General features: G+C 34.9%; 1 protein-coding gene and 1 long non-coding RNA gene across 2 annotated transcripts in view; one reads left to right on the top strand and one right to left on the bottom strand.

Moving 5' to 3' along the window:
• The window catches only part of LOC308631121, a 1,170,527-nt gene that overhangs the window by 155,745 nt on the left and 995,136 nt on the right, over positions 1–19,646 (bottom strand). The window lies entirely within an intron of this gene.
• Positions 1,379–3,364, top strand: LOC308631213 (RNA-binding protein EWS-like). The gene is given in 3 exon segments (XM_081262198.1): positions 1,379–2,119; positions 2,122–2,612; positions 2,614–3,364. Coding segments are annotated over 3 exon segments (1,833 nt in total). The 5' UTR covers positions 1,379–1,399; the 3' UTR covers positions 3,236–3,364.

Below are 19,646 nucleotides of genomic sequence, written 5' to 3'. Positions count from 1 at the left end.
AAAAGATGGAAAAATATACCCTGTTCATGGATAGGCAGAACTAACATCATCAAAATGGCGATATTACCAAAAGTGTGTCTGATAGAAGAAAAATTTGGCTCCGATCTGCATATTGTGGGGTCGGGCTTCAAATTTTTTAATAGAACACCCATAGCACAAGAGTTAATAACAAGAATCAACAAATGGGACTTACTTAAACTAAAAAGTTTTTTCTTAGCAAGAGAAACAATAAGTGAGGTAAATAGGGAGCCTACATCATGGGAACAAATTTTTACTTCTCACACTTAAGATAGAGCCCTAGTATTCAGAGTATACAAAGAACTCAAAAAATTAAACAATAAGATAACAAATAACCCAACCAACAAATGGGCCAAGACCTGAACAGACATTTCTCAGAGAAGGACATACAATCAATCAACAAGTACATGAAAAAATGCTCACCATCTCTAGCAGTCAAAGAAATGCAAATCAAAATCACCCTAAGATACCATCTCACTCCAGTAAGATTGGTAGCCATTATGAAGTCAAACAACAAGTGCTGTTGAGAATGTGGGGAAAAGGGTACACTTGTACATTGCTGGTGGGACTGCAAATTGGTGTGTCCAATTTGGAAAGCAGTATGGAGATTCCTGGGAAAGCTGTGAATGGAACCACCATTTGACCCAGCTATTGCCCTTCTCGGACTATTCTGTGAAGACCTTAAAAGAGTGTACTATAGCGATCCTGCTACATCGATGTTCACAGCAGCACAATTCACAATAGCTAGACTGTGGAACCAACCTAGATGCCCTTCAATAGATGAATGGATAAAAAATGTGGCATTTATACACAATGGAGTATTACGCAGCACTAAAAAATGACAAAATCATGGAATTTGTAAGGAAATGGATGGCACTAGAGCAGGTTATGCTAAGAAAAGCTACCCAATCCCTAAAAAACAAATGCCAAACGTCATCTTTGATATAAGCAGCACAACTAAGAAAAGAATAGGGAGGAAGAGCATGAGAAGAAGATCACCATTAAACAGAGTCAAGAGGGAGGAGGGAAAGAGAGAAAGAAGGGACATTGCATGGTAAAGGAGACCCTCATTGTTATACAAAATTACATATAAGAGGAAGTGAGGGGAAAGGGGAAAAAAACAAGAGAGATAAATGAATAACAGTAGATGGGGTTGAGATAGAAGATGGGAGGAGAGGGGAGGGGAGGTAAGGGGGATAGTAGAGGATAGGCAGGGCAGCAGAATACAATAGACACTAGTATGGAAGTATGTGAAAAAGTGGATGTGGAATGGATGTGAATCTGCAATATTTATACAGGATAAAAATGGGAGTTCATAATCTGCTTGAATCAAATGTATGAAATATGATATGTCTGAGAGAACGAGGAGGAAGGAGAGAAAATGGCGTCCACAGATTACAGTACCTACAGCCAAGTTGCAGCCCAGCAGGGCTACAGTGCTTACACTGCCCAGCCAACTCAAGGATATGCACAAACCACCCAGGCATATGGGCAACAAAGCTATGTAACTTATGGACAGCCTACTGATGTCAGCTATATCCAGGCTCAGACCACTGCCACCTATGGGCAGACTGCATATGCAACTTCTTATGGAAAGCCTCCCACTGGTTATACTACCCCAACTGCCCCCCAGGCATACAGCCAGCCTGTCCAGGGGTACGGCACTGGTGCTTATGACACCACTACCGCTAACATCACCACCACCCAGGCCTCCTATGCAGCCAAGTCTGCATATGGGACTCAGCCTGCTTATCCTGGCTATGGGCAACAGCCAGCAGCCACTGCACCTGCAAGACCGCAGGATGGTAACAAGCCCGCTGAGACTAGTCAACCTCAGTCTAGCACAGGGGGTTATAACCAGCCTAGCCTAGGATACGGACAGAGTAACTACAGTTATCCCCAGGTTCCTGGGAGCTACCCCATGCAGCCAGTTCCCGCGCCTCCATCCTATCCTCCTACCAGCTATTCCTCTACACAGCCGACTAGTTATGATCAGAGCAGTTACTCTCAGCAGAACACCTATGGGCAATCGAGCAGCTATGGACCGCAGAGTAGCTATGGTCAACAAAGCAGCTATGGGCAGCAGCCTCCCACTAGTTACCCCCCCCCCAGACTGGATCCTACAGCCAGGCTCCAAGTCAATATAGCCAACAGAGCAGCAGCTATGGGCAGCAGAGTTCATTCCAACAGGACCACCCCAGTAGCATGGGTGTTTATGGGCAGGAGTCTGGAGGATTTTCCGGACCAGGAGAGAACCGGAGCATGAGTAGCCCTGATAACCGGGGCAGGGGAAGAGGGGTATTTGATCGTGGAGGCACGAGCAGAGGTGGGCGGGGAGGAGGACGTGGTGGAATGGGCAGCGCTGGAGAGCGAGGTGGCTTCAATAAGCCTGGAGGACCCATGGATGAAGGACCAGATCTTGATCTAGGCCCTCCAGTAGATCCTGATGAAGACTCTGACAACAGTGCAGTTCATGTGCAAGGATTAAATGACAATGTGACTCTTGATGATCTGACAGATTTCTTTAAGCAGTGTGGGGTTGTTAAGATGAATAAGAGAACTGGGCAACCCATGATCCACATCTACCTGGACAAGTAAACAGGAAAGCCCAAAGGCTGCTGTGGAGTGGTTTGATGGAAAAGATTTTCAAGGAAGCAAACTAAAAGTCACTCTTGCTCGAAAGAAGCCTCCCATGAACAGCATGCGGTGTGGCAAGCCACCTCGTGAGGGCAGAGGGATGCCCCCACCACTCCGTGGAGGTCCAGGTGGCCCAGGAGGTCCGGGGGACCCATGGGTCACATGGGAGGCCATGGAGGAGACAGAGGAGGTTTTTCCCCAAGAGGGCCACGGGGTTCCAGAGCGAATCCCTCTGGAGGAGGAAACGTCCAGCACCGAGCTGGGGACTGGCAATGTCCCAATCCGGGTTGTGGAAACCAGAACTTCGGCTGGAGAACAGAATGCAACCAGTGTAAGGCCCCGAAGCCTGAGAGCTTTCTCCCACCACCCTTCCCACCCCTGGGTGGTGACCTTGGAAGAGGTGGCCCTGCTGGCATGCGGGGAGGAAGAGGTGGCCTCATGGACTGCAGCAGTCCTGGAGGAATGTTCAGAGGTGGCCATGGTGGAGACAGGGGTGGCTTCCGTGGTGGCCGTGGCATGGACCGAGGTGGCTTTGGTGGAGGAAGACGAGGTGGTCCAGGGGGTCCCCCTGGACCTTTAATGGAGCAGGTGGGAGGAAGAAGAGGTGGACGTGGAGGACCTGGAAAAATGGATAAAGGCGAGCACCGTCAGGAACGCAGAGATCGGCCCTACTTGACACAGACCCCACAGAGCTGCATTGACTATCAGATTTACTTTTTAAACCAGAAAATGTTTTAAATTTATAATTCCATATTTATAATGTTGGCCACAACATTATGATTATTCCTTGTCTGTACTTTAGTATTTTTCAGCATTTGTGAAGAAATATTAAAACAAGTTAAAAGGTAGTGTGCTGAGATTTTTTTTCCCTTCTTTTAATAATGGTTGTTTAACTAAGATTTAACAATGGGAACCCCTGTGAGCATGCTCAGTATCATTGTGGAGAACCAAAAGGGCCTCTAACTGTAACAATGTTCATGGTTGTGATTTTTTTTTAATAAAATTCCAAATGTTTATTTAAAAAAAGAAATATGTCAAGAGCTTTGTAATGTTTTGAACAACTAATAATTTAAAAAAGAATAAAAAAAGATATCTCAAATATCAAGGGAGATTAGGAGTTAGAAATTTTTTCTTTCAGTATCTAGGTAGTAAAATAGGACAAAAGAGAAAATGTGAAGCATAAATATATTAAGCAATATGCAAGAGAGTCACCAAAATATTTATTACAGAAAAATCATATTTGCAGAAATGGTTAAAAGAAGCCGTCTTTTTGTCAGGAGTAAACATTTGGACAGGAATGGAAGTTTTGGTTCGCCTTTTAAGTAGTTTTACTCCTAGTGAATAATTTTTACACTATTTCTGAATTTTACTGGTTGGAGTTAATTATAATTCATATATCTGTGGAAAAAGTACTGAATGCAGAAAAATATTACTGTTCATGTTTAAATCACCTCCATTATTTGGTCTTTCCCTTTTTAAACCAAAATTCTGCATAAAACCATCTCTTAATAAATATCTCTATCTCTGTATATTAGCAGCAACTGAGTTATAAAATTTGGTATGATAACTTGTCTCTTCATGTACTTAAAGACCATGAATTTGCTACTTAGCTCTTAGGTATAATTCTCTATGATGTTCTGTAGTTATTTATGTCTCTCTGCCAAGTTTTATACCAAGCTATTAGTATGTGCCTTAATTACTCTATGTAGCAATGTAGGATTTATGTCTTATTTTTGACACTTTGGTCCCAGAACTGTGTCTAAATGGAAATATGTACAGAATGATTATCCAGGAAAAAATCTAATATTATATTTTATTTTATATTTATTTATATATTTATGTATACATATTTTTATTATTTAGAAACACCCTTTGGTCTGAAACTACAGTGATACTAGTGTATTTTAGCTGGAATTGGTTGTGAGAAACAAACTAAAAAGACTTTTCTCTGTGTTGGTTGGTGATTTCTGCAACCTCAGGAACCTAGTGAACAATAGCAAAAATAAATAAGTAACCCTTTAGTTTGAGGCAGAACCACCAAACTAGATGATGTTTTGCTTCTGTTTTCTATCTTGATTATTAGAAGCATACCTTTAAATTTACATGGAACACTTTTGGAATTCTATTCTGTTAGTTCTTCAAAAAAATCAATGAAAGTGAAAAATAATGCAGCAAAGATAGATAATTAATTTCAAACAATTCATTTCTTAAAATAAATCTTTTTTCAAATCAGCAAAAATTCTGAAAAGTTAGAAAAGTTAAAAGCTTTAGAAATATCCTACAGAAATTTCTCTTTTGCTCAGGACAGTAGACTATATCTCCAACTCATTCTTCTCTAGAATTGGACTTTGTGCAAATATGAAAAAAAGGTGCTAAGATGCCCCACATTGCTTATAAGTTTTAAAATCCTGAAAGGAGCTCAAATCTGCCATTTTTCTACTTTACAAAATACAAAATCTTAAATTTGTATACTTAACAAACATTTGCAGAAGTGTAATTCAAAATGACCTAAAAAAATGGAAAAAAATCATTGAAGGACTGACCCACTGAACATGAGGGATTTATAATATTGAATCCCTTATATTAAATGTCTTTTTATCATTGTCAAAATTTTCCATGTTTATATTCTCAATATATTAAAAATTTTATGCATTTAATAAGAAATATCTAATATCCTATTTTATTCAGTCTTGTAAAAATTAGTAGTAATTAATATTAATAATTTAATTCTTATACTTGTTAAAGCATGAAACATATACTTTAAACGCTATGGCTATAGCAAGTAAAAAATCCAGTGTAATTTTCTTTTAAGATTGGGAGCCATCTCATAACAAAGGCATGAAAAGTTAATTTCTGCTTCATTATAAATTACTGTGATTTGTAAAGGTGCTTGAAATGCCTACTGGTGCCTTGAACTCACCCATGTCTGGTTTTCCCTGATGAGATAACAACCCTCCCTGAAATTTTAGTGATGACTCAAATTCTGGCTTTTCCTGACTAAATAACAACTCACTCTGAAACTTTAGTGGTGCATCATAAATTCTGATGATGTGATCTAAAGTTACTCTCTAAGTGCTAAACCATTTAGACCATTAACCTACTAAGTGTCATTGTATTATGCTTCTGAAAATCCTGTTATTCGTGTAATTTCTCAAGTCACCCTTCTTTTGTAAATTTTGTGCTATAAAACTACAGTCCTAGAGAACTGGAGTGCTGAATTCTTTTCCCATGGGTTTCAGGAGAGACTGTTATGCTCAAACACGGGACCTCCAAAAGACCACCAGAGACCAATATTGATGTAAGCACCAAAGAGGTGTTTATTGCAAGCTAGCTTCGTTCTCCACACACAAAGAAACTGGTGGCTGAGCCCGGGGTTTGCAGCAGTTTTATAACTCTTTGGGGAAAGCAGAAACCACACATACATCATAGCATCTCTTAGAAAATCATCACATACCTTTGGAAAATCATAAACAACTCTAAAACATGATTAGCACATTCACTGGTGGGTAGAAGCTAGGTAAGCGTGATTTGTTAGTACAAGATGGAGATTCCTTTGAACAGATTGGCTTAGGCCATGAGGGGGAGTATATGCTGAACTATATGGTTTCCCAAAATATTATCAACCACCATAAACTACTGGGAGAGTCATCTGGCATCCCAGGTATTTTCCCTGTGTCATGCTGATTTGTGGCTGCTAGGGGGTTGCTCTGGGTCCCCACCTAGCCTGACTGAGTCAGGGAAACCAGGCACAGCAGATCTCTCCTGTTATTTGTAGAGAAACAACTCCACAGGATGGGTATGTTCCTAGGAGGGCTCTGTGTGTCTTTCCAAGGACAAGAGTCATGCCCCCTTCATTGGACAGTCTTTGCTCTGAGGTAGAGGCTGGTTTCTCACCTATAACTTATGGTTTTTTATGCATTTTTTTTAGCTGCAGATGGACACAATACCTTTATTGCACTTATTTATTTTTATGTGTTACTGAGGATTGATCCCAGGATCTTGCACATGGGAGGTGAGCACTCTACTGCTGAGCCACAATCCCAGCCCCTTTTGTGTTGTTTTTTATTGGGCATTTTTACTTTAGGGTTTTTTTTTTCCCAGTTCAAAGTTCAATTTGTCACCTAAAAAGAACAGAGATCAAAAAATAAATAAAAAAAATTGTTAATTATTGTCATTATTTTATATTAATTCCTGAATAATATATAAGCATAAATAATCCATAAACTGAAGTGACTTTATATGTAAGTTTAAATGAAAATGTTCTTTTGGTTGGGTTCTTTCCCACTTATGGGAAAACAACCTTGCCTTAAAATAACAGCAGCCTGAGACTCTGGGGTACATTTCTCAGATTAAAAAACAAAAAACAAACAAACAACAACAACAACAAAAAACAGCACTCAAAGACTTGAGATTCTAGCCCGTATTCATGCCTGGATTGGATAATATTCCCTGTCACTCAAAAAAAAGGCTCACTTCTCTCAGATTCAATGTTCATGATCTGAAGCCCCTTCCAATCAAGAATATTTTGTGGGAACTATCCCATTGTGTGTCATCAGGGTGGGCTTTTACTTTTTATCTCCTGAGTCCTTCATTTTTGCAATCTGTAGTCTCACACCTCAGCATCACAGGTTGTTCTGAGATTCAGCAACTGAGGATCCCAAGTAGCCCTACTACTGAGAAGCAGGAAATGGTGAGTGTGCATTGGCCTAGCAAGAGAGGCTGGGGGAGGAAGACTATTGGAACCACAAGACTGGCTGTGTTCAAAATAGCAGCTAGCAGTTTAGGACTCTGGGTAGTCTCTGGAGTCTGCAGGCTTAACTCCTCCACTGGGCCACTATGTCCTCAGTCCTACTGGCCAACCAGGTGGGGAACATGTCAGTGGCAGAGACTCTTTGCTGCCTTCCTTATGCTCAAAGGGCATCCTCAGAATCTGCATAAAATACTATGTGGCAGGTGTGTTCCTGCAGCCCAGTGTCTTACCAGATTCTGGAGATTGACAGGTTGAATAATTATCAAAATCAAATCTCGAAGGTCCATTTTCCTGCAGGAAAGGAGCTGTCATTTTGGAGTACCTAATCTCCTTTTTAGGTAGCTAATTTTCATTTTAACATTCTTTTATTTTTACTTTCTTCATTATTATTATTTTGTTAAAGTTATGTGAACTCAGGGATACTGTACTACTTAGCCATATCCTTGGTAGTGGAGCCATATTTACAGATATGTAATTTGTGTAGTTAGGTAAATTTGGTCTAATATCCAGTAAAATCAAGAATGAAGACCATATTGAGGATGGAGTCCAGGATAAGGGGAATTGAAAATTTCCCCAAGGCCCTGAGCCCATCCCAAGGATATTTTAATGAAGCAGCTCACAGCAAACATGGAGATGCGAATCTAAAAGCCCTTCCTGCCCAGATTACTCCTTCAGCCCACCTTTCCTCCCCACTTTGGTTGTTCCCACCTACATTTCAACATTGCAAGATAACAGAACAAAGGACAGCAATGTGGCATGAATGCAGGATAGCTGAAGGGAGACCTTAGTTATAAAAAAGCTAAAAAGACCTTAGTTTTAAAAAAATCCCTTTCATGGATTCTACCTCTTTGGTCTCCTTTTTCTTCTGGGGAGAAGTCTTTTCTACTGACTTTAATAAAGCTTCTACTTTCTACTCTAAACTTGCCTTGGCACATTTCTCCGGTGTTATACTTCAGCATTGGGGAAGCAAGGACTTTTCACCAGTAAACAGCCCTAACAGGTTTAAATTTATTTTGAGAAAGGCACTAGATAAATTCCTGAGATTATTTTTGTTATGGTTTGATTTATCTATAATTTGCTATTGCAATAAAGCATACTGTTTTTACATACAATTGTATTCATATGGGGATCTTATTTTTATTGTGATTTTTTATTATTGTAATATTATATTTTCACAATATATATGAATAGTAGGCCATGATAAGTTCTTTTTTTGTTCTTATAATTGAAAAGGTTTTTGGCTTAAGTTACATATAACTTTGTAGTAGATGAATTTTAAAAATTTATGCTTTGGTTTCTTACTTCATTTAAAGTAAAACTTGATTTCTTTTTTAGTATTGCATTATTGTTGTATTTAATAGTCAGGTTTATTTTGACATAACCATAAAACATGAAATATAATTTGCTCCCCTTCAGTATCCAGTAGTTCACCTTTCCCTATTCTCCTACTTTCTTCTATCATATATTTATAGTTTTTTTAAATTATTGCTTTATAGAATACATATAAAAGTAGACTTCACTGTGATATATTCATATTTGTACATAGCAGTTTTGGTGAGATATATTGTTGGTTAATTTGGGGGAAAATTATCACCTTTGTAATGATGAGTTTTATTATTTACCTGGGATGTATAATTCAGTCTTTTATGTGCTTTTTGTGACTTTTATTTTCTCATAAGTTCTACATATTTTGTTTCTAAAAAATGTACACATGTGAAATACCTCTTGCATAAGGCACCTACGTAAAATTTATACATAGTGTTTTATGATCTTTTTTAAACTGGATATATTATGAAATGTGACTGGCCCCAGTGACCATTTTTCCTACAGATTATTATTTATCTCTTCCAAGATGTATATTTCATTGAGCCATGCCCTTGGGCTTCAAGTGTTTGATGAGCACCATTGCATACTTACATGTTATCATGATCGCATATGCTCTAATTTCAGTAAGTCTCTGTGATGGGGAGTATCATGTATATTAAATAGCAAAATAGTTTCCACAAATAGATACTAATATAAACTCCTTTTGAGTTAATGATTATTAATTTGTTTAAATGTTCATCAATATTACTTAATTTTTCCCATGATGGGTTTTTATTTTGTATTTCTTAAATTTCTAAAGATTTTGAATTTTTAGAGTTAATAAACATATCTCACGTATAAATTTGAAGTTCAAACTTCTGTCTTTTATATATTTTTGTCTTAAAAGATGTGAAAAGTATTAAAAATGCAGCTAGAGATTGATTTTAAAAAAAAGGTCAATTTTTTTTTAAATTGACTTTTTTCTTTACTCATCATTTATTATAGGTTTCTTGTATGATTTTAAGGGTAGGTTATTTAAAGTGGATTCTAGGGCTTATCTTTGTTAATTACTACAGGAAAAATAAATAAGACATTTCTTTACACTACGGCTGCAGGAAAATGAATAAATTTCTTTAAAATCATATGGTAATAAAATTGTTAAATGACACACTTACTAAACATCCACTCCTTAAAAAAATTTTTTCTTTAATATTTTTGGCAGTGAATCATGAATTCTATTATCTGGATTTTGGGTTTTAACATAAAATAATATGGAATAAAATTTGGCCAATCCTAGAAATATTCATACATAATTTGTTGTTTACTTAATGACACGTTGTGGAGTTAGCAACTATTGAACATATTTATTTTTAGAAATAGTTACTTTTTTGATTTGATTTTCAGTTTCTAATAAGCCTTTTCGATTTATTTCCTTACTGAGGCATTCAGGGCCACTGATGTGTTCTTATAATTTTGTAATCTCCAGGCATTTACCCTTCTAAGAAATCTGTCTTGTGAGCTCTATTTCTGAAGAGTTTCTTAACATGAAAGAAAAAAAAAGTATTTATGTTGCCCCTGAAATGTATTCTCAATGCACTCTCTTCAAAATGAAGAGAAAATAATATTTCCCCAGACTGACATCCCTGTGTCAGGAGCCAACAATACATTGATGGTCTTTGAAGAAATTTCATAAGTTCTGTCTCTGGGTAGTTTTCTGTGAGCTGCTGAATTGCCATTTAGGATCCAGATACCCATGTTTTTTTTTTTCATCTGTACTATGGGAATAATTTTAGAGGGCACAGATGAATAATGCTCCTCACGGAGGCTATCTATACCTGTATGTTCTGTAGTGCACAGCTGACAAAGCCGCTGGAATACACTGTGCAGATTCTATTTGGTTAACCATTATCTGCCATTCACATAAATTTTCTTTCAAAAGCTTATAACCTTTTTACTTTAAGCATCCATGTCATCCACATTCCCAAGTATAAAAGTTTGAATCTTTCTTTTCTGAATTCCAGGTTCCGTTTCTCTTGTGGTTACATGTGCTACAAATAATTATGATTTTTTTCTTTCTTTTACACTGTGTTTCTAAGAAAAATGTTCTCTGCTCCAAACCTATATTTTCTATGTCCAGCTATGTTTAGAAAATAACATAGATAATTGTATTTGATAATTTATAAAGGAGAGTTGAGAATAATTCTTGCTCGTGTTTCCCTTCCTTAGAAACTGAACCAGAACTGTTCTTGGTCCTGAAAAGAGAGGACCATAACCAATCAGATATATTAAAAAAATGGTGATTTATTGTATATTTTTTTTTAAGAACTCTGTTCAGATCCTTGGCCCATTTCTTGATTGGGTAATAATAATAATAATAATAATAATAATAATAATAATAATAATTATTATTATTTGCTTAGCTTTTTGAGTTCCTTATGTACCCTAGAGATTAGTGCTCTATCTGATATGTGAGGGGTAAAATATTCCTCCTAAAATATAGGCTCTGTCTTCACCTCACAGAATGTTTCTTTTGCTGAGAATAAACATTTTAGTTTGATTCTATCCCATTTATTTATTATTTCTTTTAATTCTTGTGCTATCAGTGTCTTATTAAAGAAATTGGGGCCTAATTCCACATGATGAAGATTAGAGCCTGTATTATATTACATTGGACATAGAGTATCTGGTTTAATTCCTAGGTTCTTGATACACTGGGAGTTGAATTTTGTGCATGATGAGAGATAGTGTTTTGTTGAAGAGGCTATCTTTTCTTCAGTGCATGTTTTCACACCTTTGTCTAATGTATAATAATTATAATTTTGTGGGTTAGTCCCTGTGACCTCTATTCTGTACCATTCGTCTGCAGTCTTTTTTTTTTTTTTTTTTGCAAATGCAATGCTGTTTTTGTTATCATTGCTCTTTAGTATGGTTTAAGGTCTGGTATAGTGATGCCACCTGCTTCACTCTTTCTGCTAAGTATTACTTTAGCTATTCTTGGTCTCTTAATTTTCTGGATAAATTTCATGGTAGCTTTTGCTATTTCTATGAGGAATGTCATTAGGATTTTGATCAGAATTGCAGTAAATCTGTATAGTGCTTTGGTAGTATTGTCATTTTGATAATATTAATTCTGCCTACTCATGATCAAGGTAGATCTTTCCATCTTCTAAGGTCTTTTTTGATTTTTTTCTTTAGGGTTATGTAGTTTTTCTTTTTAAGATCTTTCATCTTTTTCATTAAGTTGCTTCCCAAGTATCTTATTTTTTTTGAAGTTATTGTAAATGGGGTAGTTATCTTAATTTATTTCTCAGAAGATTTTTCACTGATATACAGAAATACCTTTGATTTATGGGTGTTGATTTTATATCCTGCTACATTGCTAAATTTATTTACTAGTTCTAGAAGCTTTCTGGTGGAGCTTTTTGATTCTTCTAGTTATATAATCAAATCTGGCATTTGCAGGTAAATGGATAGCATTGGAGAAGATAATGCTAAGTGATGTTAGCCAATTCCAAAAAAATGCCAAATATAAGGAGGCTGACTCATAATGAGGTAGAGAGGGGGAGCATGAGAGAACTACATGGATTCTCAATAAAAAAGAGGTATGGGAGGAATAGAAAGGGGGCAGCGGATTAGCACGAATTGTGGAATGTGATAGAGACCATCATCAAAAGAACATGTATGAAGACACAAATTTGTATCACCATACTTTATATACAACCAGAGATATAAAGAATTGTGTTCTATACATGAAATAAGAATTGTAATGCTTCTGTTGTCATTTCTTTAAAAAAAATCAATGGAAATATAAAAAAAGTTTATAAATTATATACATTAAATATGTGCATGTTATATATAGAATATATATATATATATATATATATATATATATATATATATATATATATATGTTTATATATAGATCTAGGGAAAGGGAAGTCTCTTTCCTGAATTTTAAAAAATCAATTAATTTATTAATTTGCTCTAACTTGCTAATAGAGCAGAATGCATTTCACTTTATAGCACACAAATTGAATGCAAAATTTTATTTCTCTTGTTGTACAGAAAGTATAGTTACAAAACCCATGTAACTCTACTTTGTGTTCAAGAAGATTTTCATCTCATTCCACCATCTTACCTACCTCTATACCATCTCCCATCACCTCCCTCCCATTTGTCTTATTCAAAGTTTCTTCATTTCTTCCATGCTACCTCCCATTTCTCTCGTTTTGGATCACCATCCACTTAGCAGAGAAAATATTAGGTCTTTGGTTTAGGAAGATTGGCTTACTTGCCTTAACATGATATTCTCCAACTCCATCCATTACTTCCCAATTCCATAATTTTATTCTCTTTTAATGTTCAGTAATATTCCACTGTGTAAATAGACCATATTTTCTTTATCCATTCATCTATTGAAGAGCATATAGATTGGTTCTATAATTTACCTATTGGGAATTGTTTTGCTATAAACATTGATGTGGATATGCCTCTGTATTATGCTGTTTTTAGCTCTTTTTGGTCTAAACTGAGGAGTGAGATAGCTGGGTAAATTTTGGTTTTTTTCCAAGTTTTCTAAGGAATTTCCTTATTCTTTTCCAGAATGGTGTCACCAATTTAGAGTCCTACCAACAGTGTAATGGTGGGCCTTTTTCCTCACATCCTCACCAACATATATTTGTAATTGTATTTTTAATAAATGCCATTCTAATTGGAGTAAGATTAAATTTTGGAGTAGTTTTGATTTGCAATTCTTTAATTGCTAGAGATGTTGAACATTTTTTTAATTTATTGATTGATTGTTTATCTTCTAAGAAGTGTGTCTCTTCAGTTCCTTAGCCCATTTTATTTAATGATTGGGAAATTTGTTTTTTTTTTTGTGTGTGTTATTAAGTTTTTGAAATTCTTTATATATTCTGGAAATTAGGTTACTATTTGATGTGCATGTGGTAAAAATTTGCTCCTATTCTCTGGTATCACTTTTTGCCTCACTGATTGTTTCTTTTGCTGAGAAGAATCTTTTCAGTTCGAATTCATCCCATCTAGTGACTCTTGTTTCTATTTCTTGTGCTTTAGTAGTATTCTTAAAGAAGCAAAATTTCAAATCCCCTACCTGGGATTACAGGTGTATGAGATCATGATAGCAGCACAATTTATCTTCATTTCAAGCCCACTTTCTTAAGGGGCTTTCATCCTAGGAAGAAAAGAAAATGTTATAGACAGGCCATTGGGTCTAAGGCCATGTCATAAAATAATGAATATACCATTAATCAATTTAAATAATAGACTCAAATCTTTGGATCTGGGGAAAAACATATATGTATGTATATATTTATTATACACACACACACACACACACACACACACCATACACTTTATGGTTAAATCTCTGTTCCCTCACTCAGGGCAGTTTATCTCTAGTTTTTTTTGTTTTTTTTTTTTTATCTCAGGAAAACTCTTGATAAAAAAAAAAATAAATGTATCTTTTACCTGTAGCTTAAAAAGAAATGATCATGTCCTCCATCTTCCTGAACTCAGGACAAGCATAACTCTCAAATATGGTTCTGTGAACTGAGATTTTCTGGAGTCTTGACATAGTTTTGAGGGAGCTGTTCCAAAAATACATATACTTTATTAGTAATATTTTAAATACATAATGGTAATTTTCACATAGTGGAAATTATGGGTTATACTATAAAATTATTTTTTTACTATTATTATATGAATTCTAAAAAAATAATTATCTTTCCACCTCATATAATTTTAATGTTCAATCTGTTTCCATAGAAGAGAAGTTAACTGAAATTTTACAAGATTTTCACTGTATTATTTTCATCAATAAATAATATATTTACATATACAATCTATAAATTCAAAAGGCCGCATATGCAAGTTTAAATGCAAATGCTTTTCTGGGTTGGCTGGATTTTACTTCTCCAAGGATACCTTGCCTTAAATTTGCTGCAGCCTGAGGATCTGGATTTCAATTCCCAGAGCCTCAAATGAAAAATAAATAAATAAATGTACAGGCAAGACCCTACAATTGTGACATCATTTATTTCTGGATTTGAGGTTATCTCCTGACTCTCAAAAAACTCACTAGGCTCAGATTGAGCATATGAAGAAATAAGTTGTGTCTAATCAGGACCCCTTATATAAGCATTGTCCAATCTACACATATTCAGTAAAGAGAAGCAAGTTTTGACCATCTGGTGTAAAGTCTGCCAGAGTGGGTATCCATTTCTAGGCTTCCTCACTTATGTTAAGTGAACCTGATTTTTTTCTCCTGTATAGGCAATTTGTGATTTATAGAGAGGACACGTGGTTCCTAAAAATACAGTAAATGATGAGTGTGCAATGAAATCCCGAGACGGGATGGTGAGTCTGGTTGAAACTGGCTGCACTGACTATGGTGAGAACTGGCAATGGTTGGCTAGAATCCCTGGTGTAATCTTTGCTTTCTGCAGTCCTGTGTCTTCTGCTGAGAAAGGTCAGCCATGAATTTCCACTGGCCAGTCAACTGGACCATATATTAACAGTAGACACTGGAAGTCCTATAGTATCCTATAGAATATCTTTAGCCCTTACTTTAAATTCTATGTGGCAACATTTTTGGCAATATTTCTGAATCTTCTCAGATTGTGTTGTGGACTCTGGAGTGAGGAGATCATCCCAATCACAACTCCATGTATTTTTTCTCCTGGAGTGAGGTGAGATACACTATAGGTATCTCAGTTTTTCTTTCCTCCTGAATTCATTCTCCTTTGTTTTGGAGATTGTTGTATTGTGGATTGAGCAAGAGGTACTGTACCACTTAGCTACATACCTGGTACTTTTTATTTTTTTTATCTTCAAACAGTTGCTGAGTGTCATTTTTAAATTTATGCCCCAGTATTGTGAGCTGTATTTATATATAAAATTTTAGCTTCCTGTTCAATGACAACTTCCCCCTTTCCCAGTATTATCAGTTACATTTTTGCATTATTATCAGTTACTTTACCCATATTATATTTCAAATGAACATGGTATTTTAAATTGTTATACCAAAAACTGGATGAGACGTTAAAGCATTTTTTTTTTCTCTCTGAGTGCAATGGTACATGCATATTAATTCCAGAGACTCAAGTGGCTAAGTCAGTAAGATTGCAATTTCAAAGTAAACATCAGGAACTTAGGTAGACTAATTAGACAATTAGAAAAACCTCTCTCAAAATTTTAAAACATGGCTGGGTATGTAGCCCAGAATTAACATGCTGCTGTTTCAAATCCCCATTACCATAGAAAAATATCAAAAGCAAAAAATTTTTTGTTGTTGTTTATGAGCATTTTTACATGATTGAAAAGTAAAGAAGAATCACTTGATCTTGGAAAAATTATGTGTTTCTATACTTCCTTTGTGTCTCCAAAGGCAGACAACCTCTCAGAGTGTCTTGATGCTCAGATTTCCTTTTGTGTAATGTATATGAGAGCATTCTCATTCCATACTCTGGTATTTTCCTGGAACTGTATTTCAGAACTACGTAATATGAGGATTCCACAGCTGGCACATCTAATGCCTCTCATAAGTCCAGACCAGTACTTGTGGCTTTTCTTGTTCAAGAGCAGTATAAATGTAGAGAGCTTAGTTTCTCAAAGAAATAACTGAGAGAAACTCTCAACTTCCATTTTTTAAAATGTCTTCAGTAATTTTATAGTCTATCACAGTGTTTCCTTCTTCCATATTCACATAATTGGAGTACTACTTACTGTTACACTTTTTGAGAGTAGCCATTCTAACAGCTGTGCTCATGCAGAAGATCTTATAGTTGGATGGTGCACTAAAATTCTGATGCAAGCTTTTTAGATTCCAGGGTGCTTTATGCTCACTGGAAAAAAATTGATGTGCACCTTGTTTCAAAAATAAAGAGGGGTCTCTGATTGTAACCATTTTTCTTCACTAATATTCAAGAGTTTAGCCCATTACAATGTTTGCACACCAATGTGAAAACACTCTTTTTTGATATAGGGAGATTTGCACCTTCACAGTTACCAGTGCTTTCAATGCTTTGAGGTTTTGCTTAGTCCATTGAATGGAAAAAGTTAATATCAGGACAGATTACTTACAGAAAGAATTGGTTAAGTCTGGTGTTATTAGTAAAATGAGCTGGGTTAGAGAACTCAGCAAGTGCTAAACTGCCACTTTGGCTTTCAGTGGTGGTCTGAATTTCCCTGTTAATTTTTTTGGTACTGTCTAGATAAAATTTGAACTGACAGCAACAGCTATTTGCATTTTTAGAGAATGTTGGCAAATCCCTCTAAGGGATTTAGGAGTTACCTTAAGATTTAACACCTCTTCCACTCTGGTCTAATGGAATAAACCCCATGGATCTTGCATGGCCATAGAAAACAACTTATTCCCCCCCAACCCCGGAGTAAATACTCATGTATACCTTATTCCTTCCTCTGTGTGTACACATAAATTAACATTTAAACTACAGGCAATTTAGAGTTAAATAATATATTTCAAACCCAAATCAATCTTCCTTTATTTATATTAACACTGGTTTTGGGCATTTTGTTCCAGTAATTTTGCATATTGCTCAAATCAGAAAAATCTTCCAGTGCATACTACTAATCTGTTGGTCAATATTTTTTATTTCAGTTTTCCAAATGTGTGCCTCTAATTCCTTTACAGTTTTTAGAAGGACTCAAAACAGAAGTATATATTTATTTGGTGTATCCATAAATGGAGGAAGGCTTATATTCTGCTTTTATTTATCTTTATTTTATTTTTTAAAATTATCTCTCTTTATATCTGCTCTTTGTTGGATGCTTGTGTATAATTCCAGTGTCACACACATTCTGCACACAAGTCACTTTTGTAATCTATGCCTTATTTTCAATCTACAATCTACCTTGAGGTTGGATTGTAGCATTCATTAACATTAAATATTTTATTGATATGTTTTGATTTATATACTTATAATAATTCACAATAAAAAGATATTTGCATACATATGAACTGCCCTATATAATTTTCTGTATTGTGATTTCTTTATCTTAAAATTACTACACTGTTGTAATATTATAACATGCATTAGTGTCAGGTAATGATCACTAGTACATTTGCTCTCATATATGAGAGAGTACTTGTCTAATTTTATATACATTCATCTTTCCAGGAAAATTTTAGAAGTTTTTGCTTTGATTCCTCCTTTAACAAAACATAAAGAATGGTAAAATTATGACCAGTTATTATTAAAGGGTACCTTGTGAAAAGTGATAATTTTCATAATAGTTTTATCCTTTGTAAATATGTTGAATATTTGAGATTTTTATGTTCTTTTTTTGTATTTTTATTTTCTCAAATACTTCATATTCCTTTTGTAAACATACATGCATATAAAATGCAACATTCTTGTGACATCAGCATAAAACATACATGATATTTTATAGTATTTGTCAAACTGGATATAATACATCAACAAAATTCTAGCTCCTAGTATTTACATTTTACAAAATTTAATAATTATTTCTTCCTCTCTAGCCATACCCCTTGCTTTCAACTCTGGAAGAATGTGGCTGTATTCTCATGTACAGTTGCTGTAATTTTAGTCTCTGTTTCCTGTGTGGGTGTATCATATACCTATGATTACAAAACAGTTTCTACAAATGGATAATAAAAGCTTAAATTTTTATTTCAAATTTTTATTGCATTTATTCCACATATTCATCAATACTATTTAATTTATCTATATGATGTGATTTTACTTAATGTTACCTAATTTCTAAAGATTTTGAGTTTTCATGATTATTGAACACTTAGATTAATCCTTTTTAAAGTGACTCTTCAAGAATTTTTTGTTTTTCTTTTGCATTTTGTTGTATTTCTTCTTCTTATAAGTGTTTGATTATATGTGAGGAAATTAGCGTATTTTTACCTTGTCAGTTTAGCAGCTTTTAATGTAATCATTTGATGAATAGATTTTTTTGTATTGATATATTGTAATTCATAAGTTTAAGTCTATTATATTGTATAATTTTGAAAAAAAAACTTTTTTTTTCTTTTTTGATATTAGGGATTCAACCAAAGTGTCTTAATGCTGAGAATATTCTCAGCTGTGTTTTAAATTTAATTTCCAGATGGGGTTTAATCAATTTCTTCAGTTGGCCTTATATTTTGAACTTCATGACTTAGACTTGAGAATAGTATATATTTCAGGTGTTCACCACCATATGAACCCTATCTTTTGTATGTAAACTTTTTAGCTTTATACTTTCTTATATATTTCAGTATTATTTATTAATAACATATTCAGCATTTAATGTGTCAAAATATGTTTTTATGTTTTATGAGTGAAAGGATAAAATAGCATTTTATTATCACACTCTTTCCCCAATATCCTAGCATGTTTTAAGGGTTTTGTTGTTGGTGTTTTCTGTAGTTCTACCATTTATTTTATTATGAGGTTTACCCTGATTGATTTTACTTCATAACATCAATCGTGTGGCATCATGGTATTTTGGTCAGCAGTAGACTTTATGTACAACCATGGATCTAGCAAATATCTTAGCCATGTACTAGTCTATACCATCTAGATTCTGTCATTGCACTCAGAGAATTGGAAAATTGCAGAAGATTCTTAGGATACATTTTCCAGAGTGTATTTCCATAAAGTGAGAAATCATTATATATGCCTATATTTGCAATTATATACTGTATAATTGATACAATTTTTACTTATTGAATTTTCAAATTTGCTAGTGCTTTTTTAATTGTATCTGCTTTTTTTATTGAAGATTGAACCCAGGGGTGTTTAACAATAAAGCCACATCCTCAGTCTTTTTTTTTTTTTTATATTTTATTTAGAGACAGAGTATTGCTGAGTTGCTAAGTTCCTCACTAAGTTCCTCAATGCAATATATATATAAGACAATATTATATATAATATTGTCT

This window comes from Spermophilus citellus (assembly GCF_964194105.1).
Source record: "Spermophilus citellus genome assembly, chromosome: 11".
Lineage (NCBI taxonomy): Eukaryota > Metazoa > Chordata > Mammalia > Rodentia > Sciuridae > Spermophilus > Spermophilus citellus.
The sequence above is the reverse complement of the archived record's forward strand: the minus strand, read 5'-3'. Positions and strand labels throughout refer to the sequence as shown.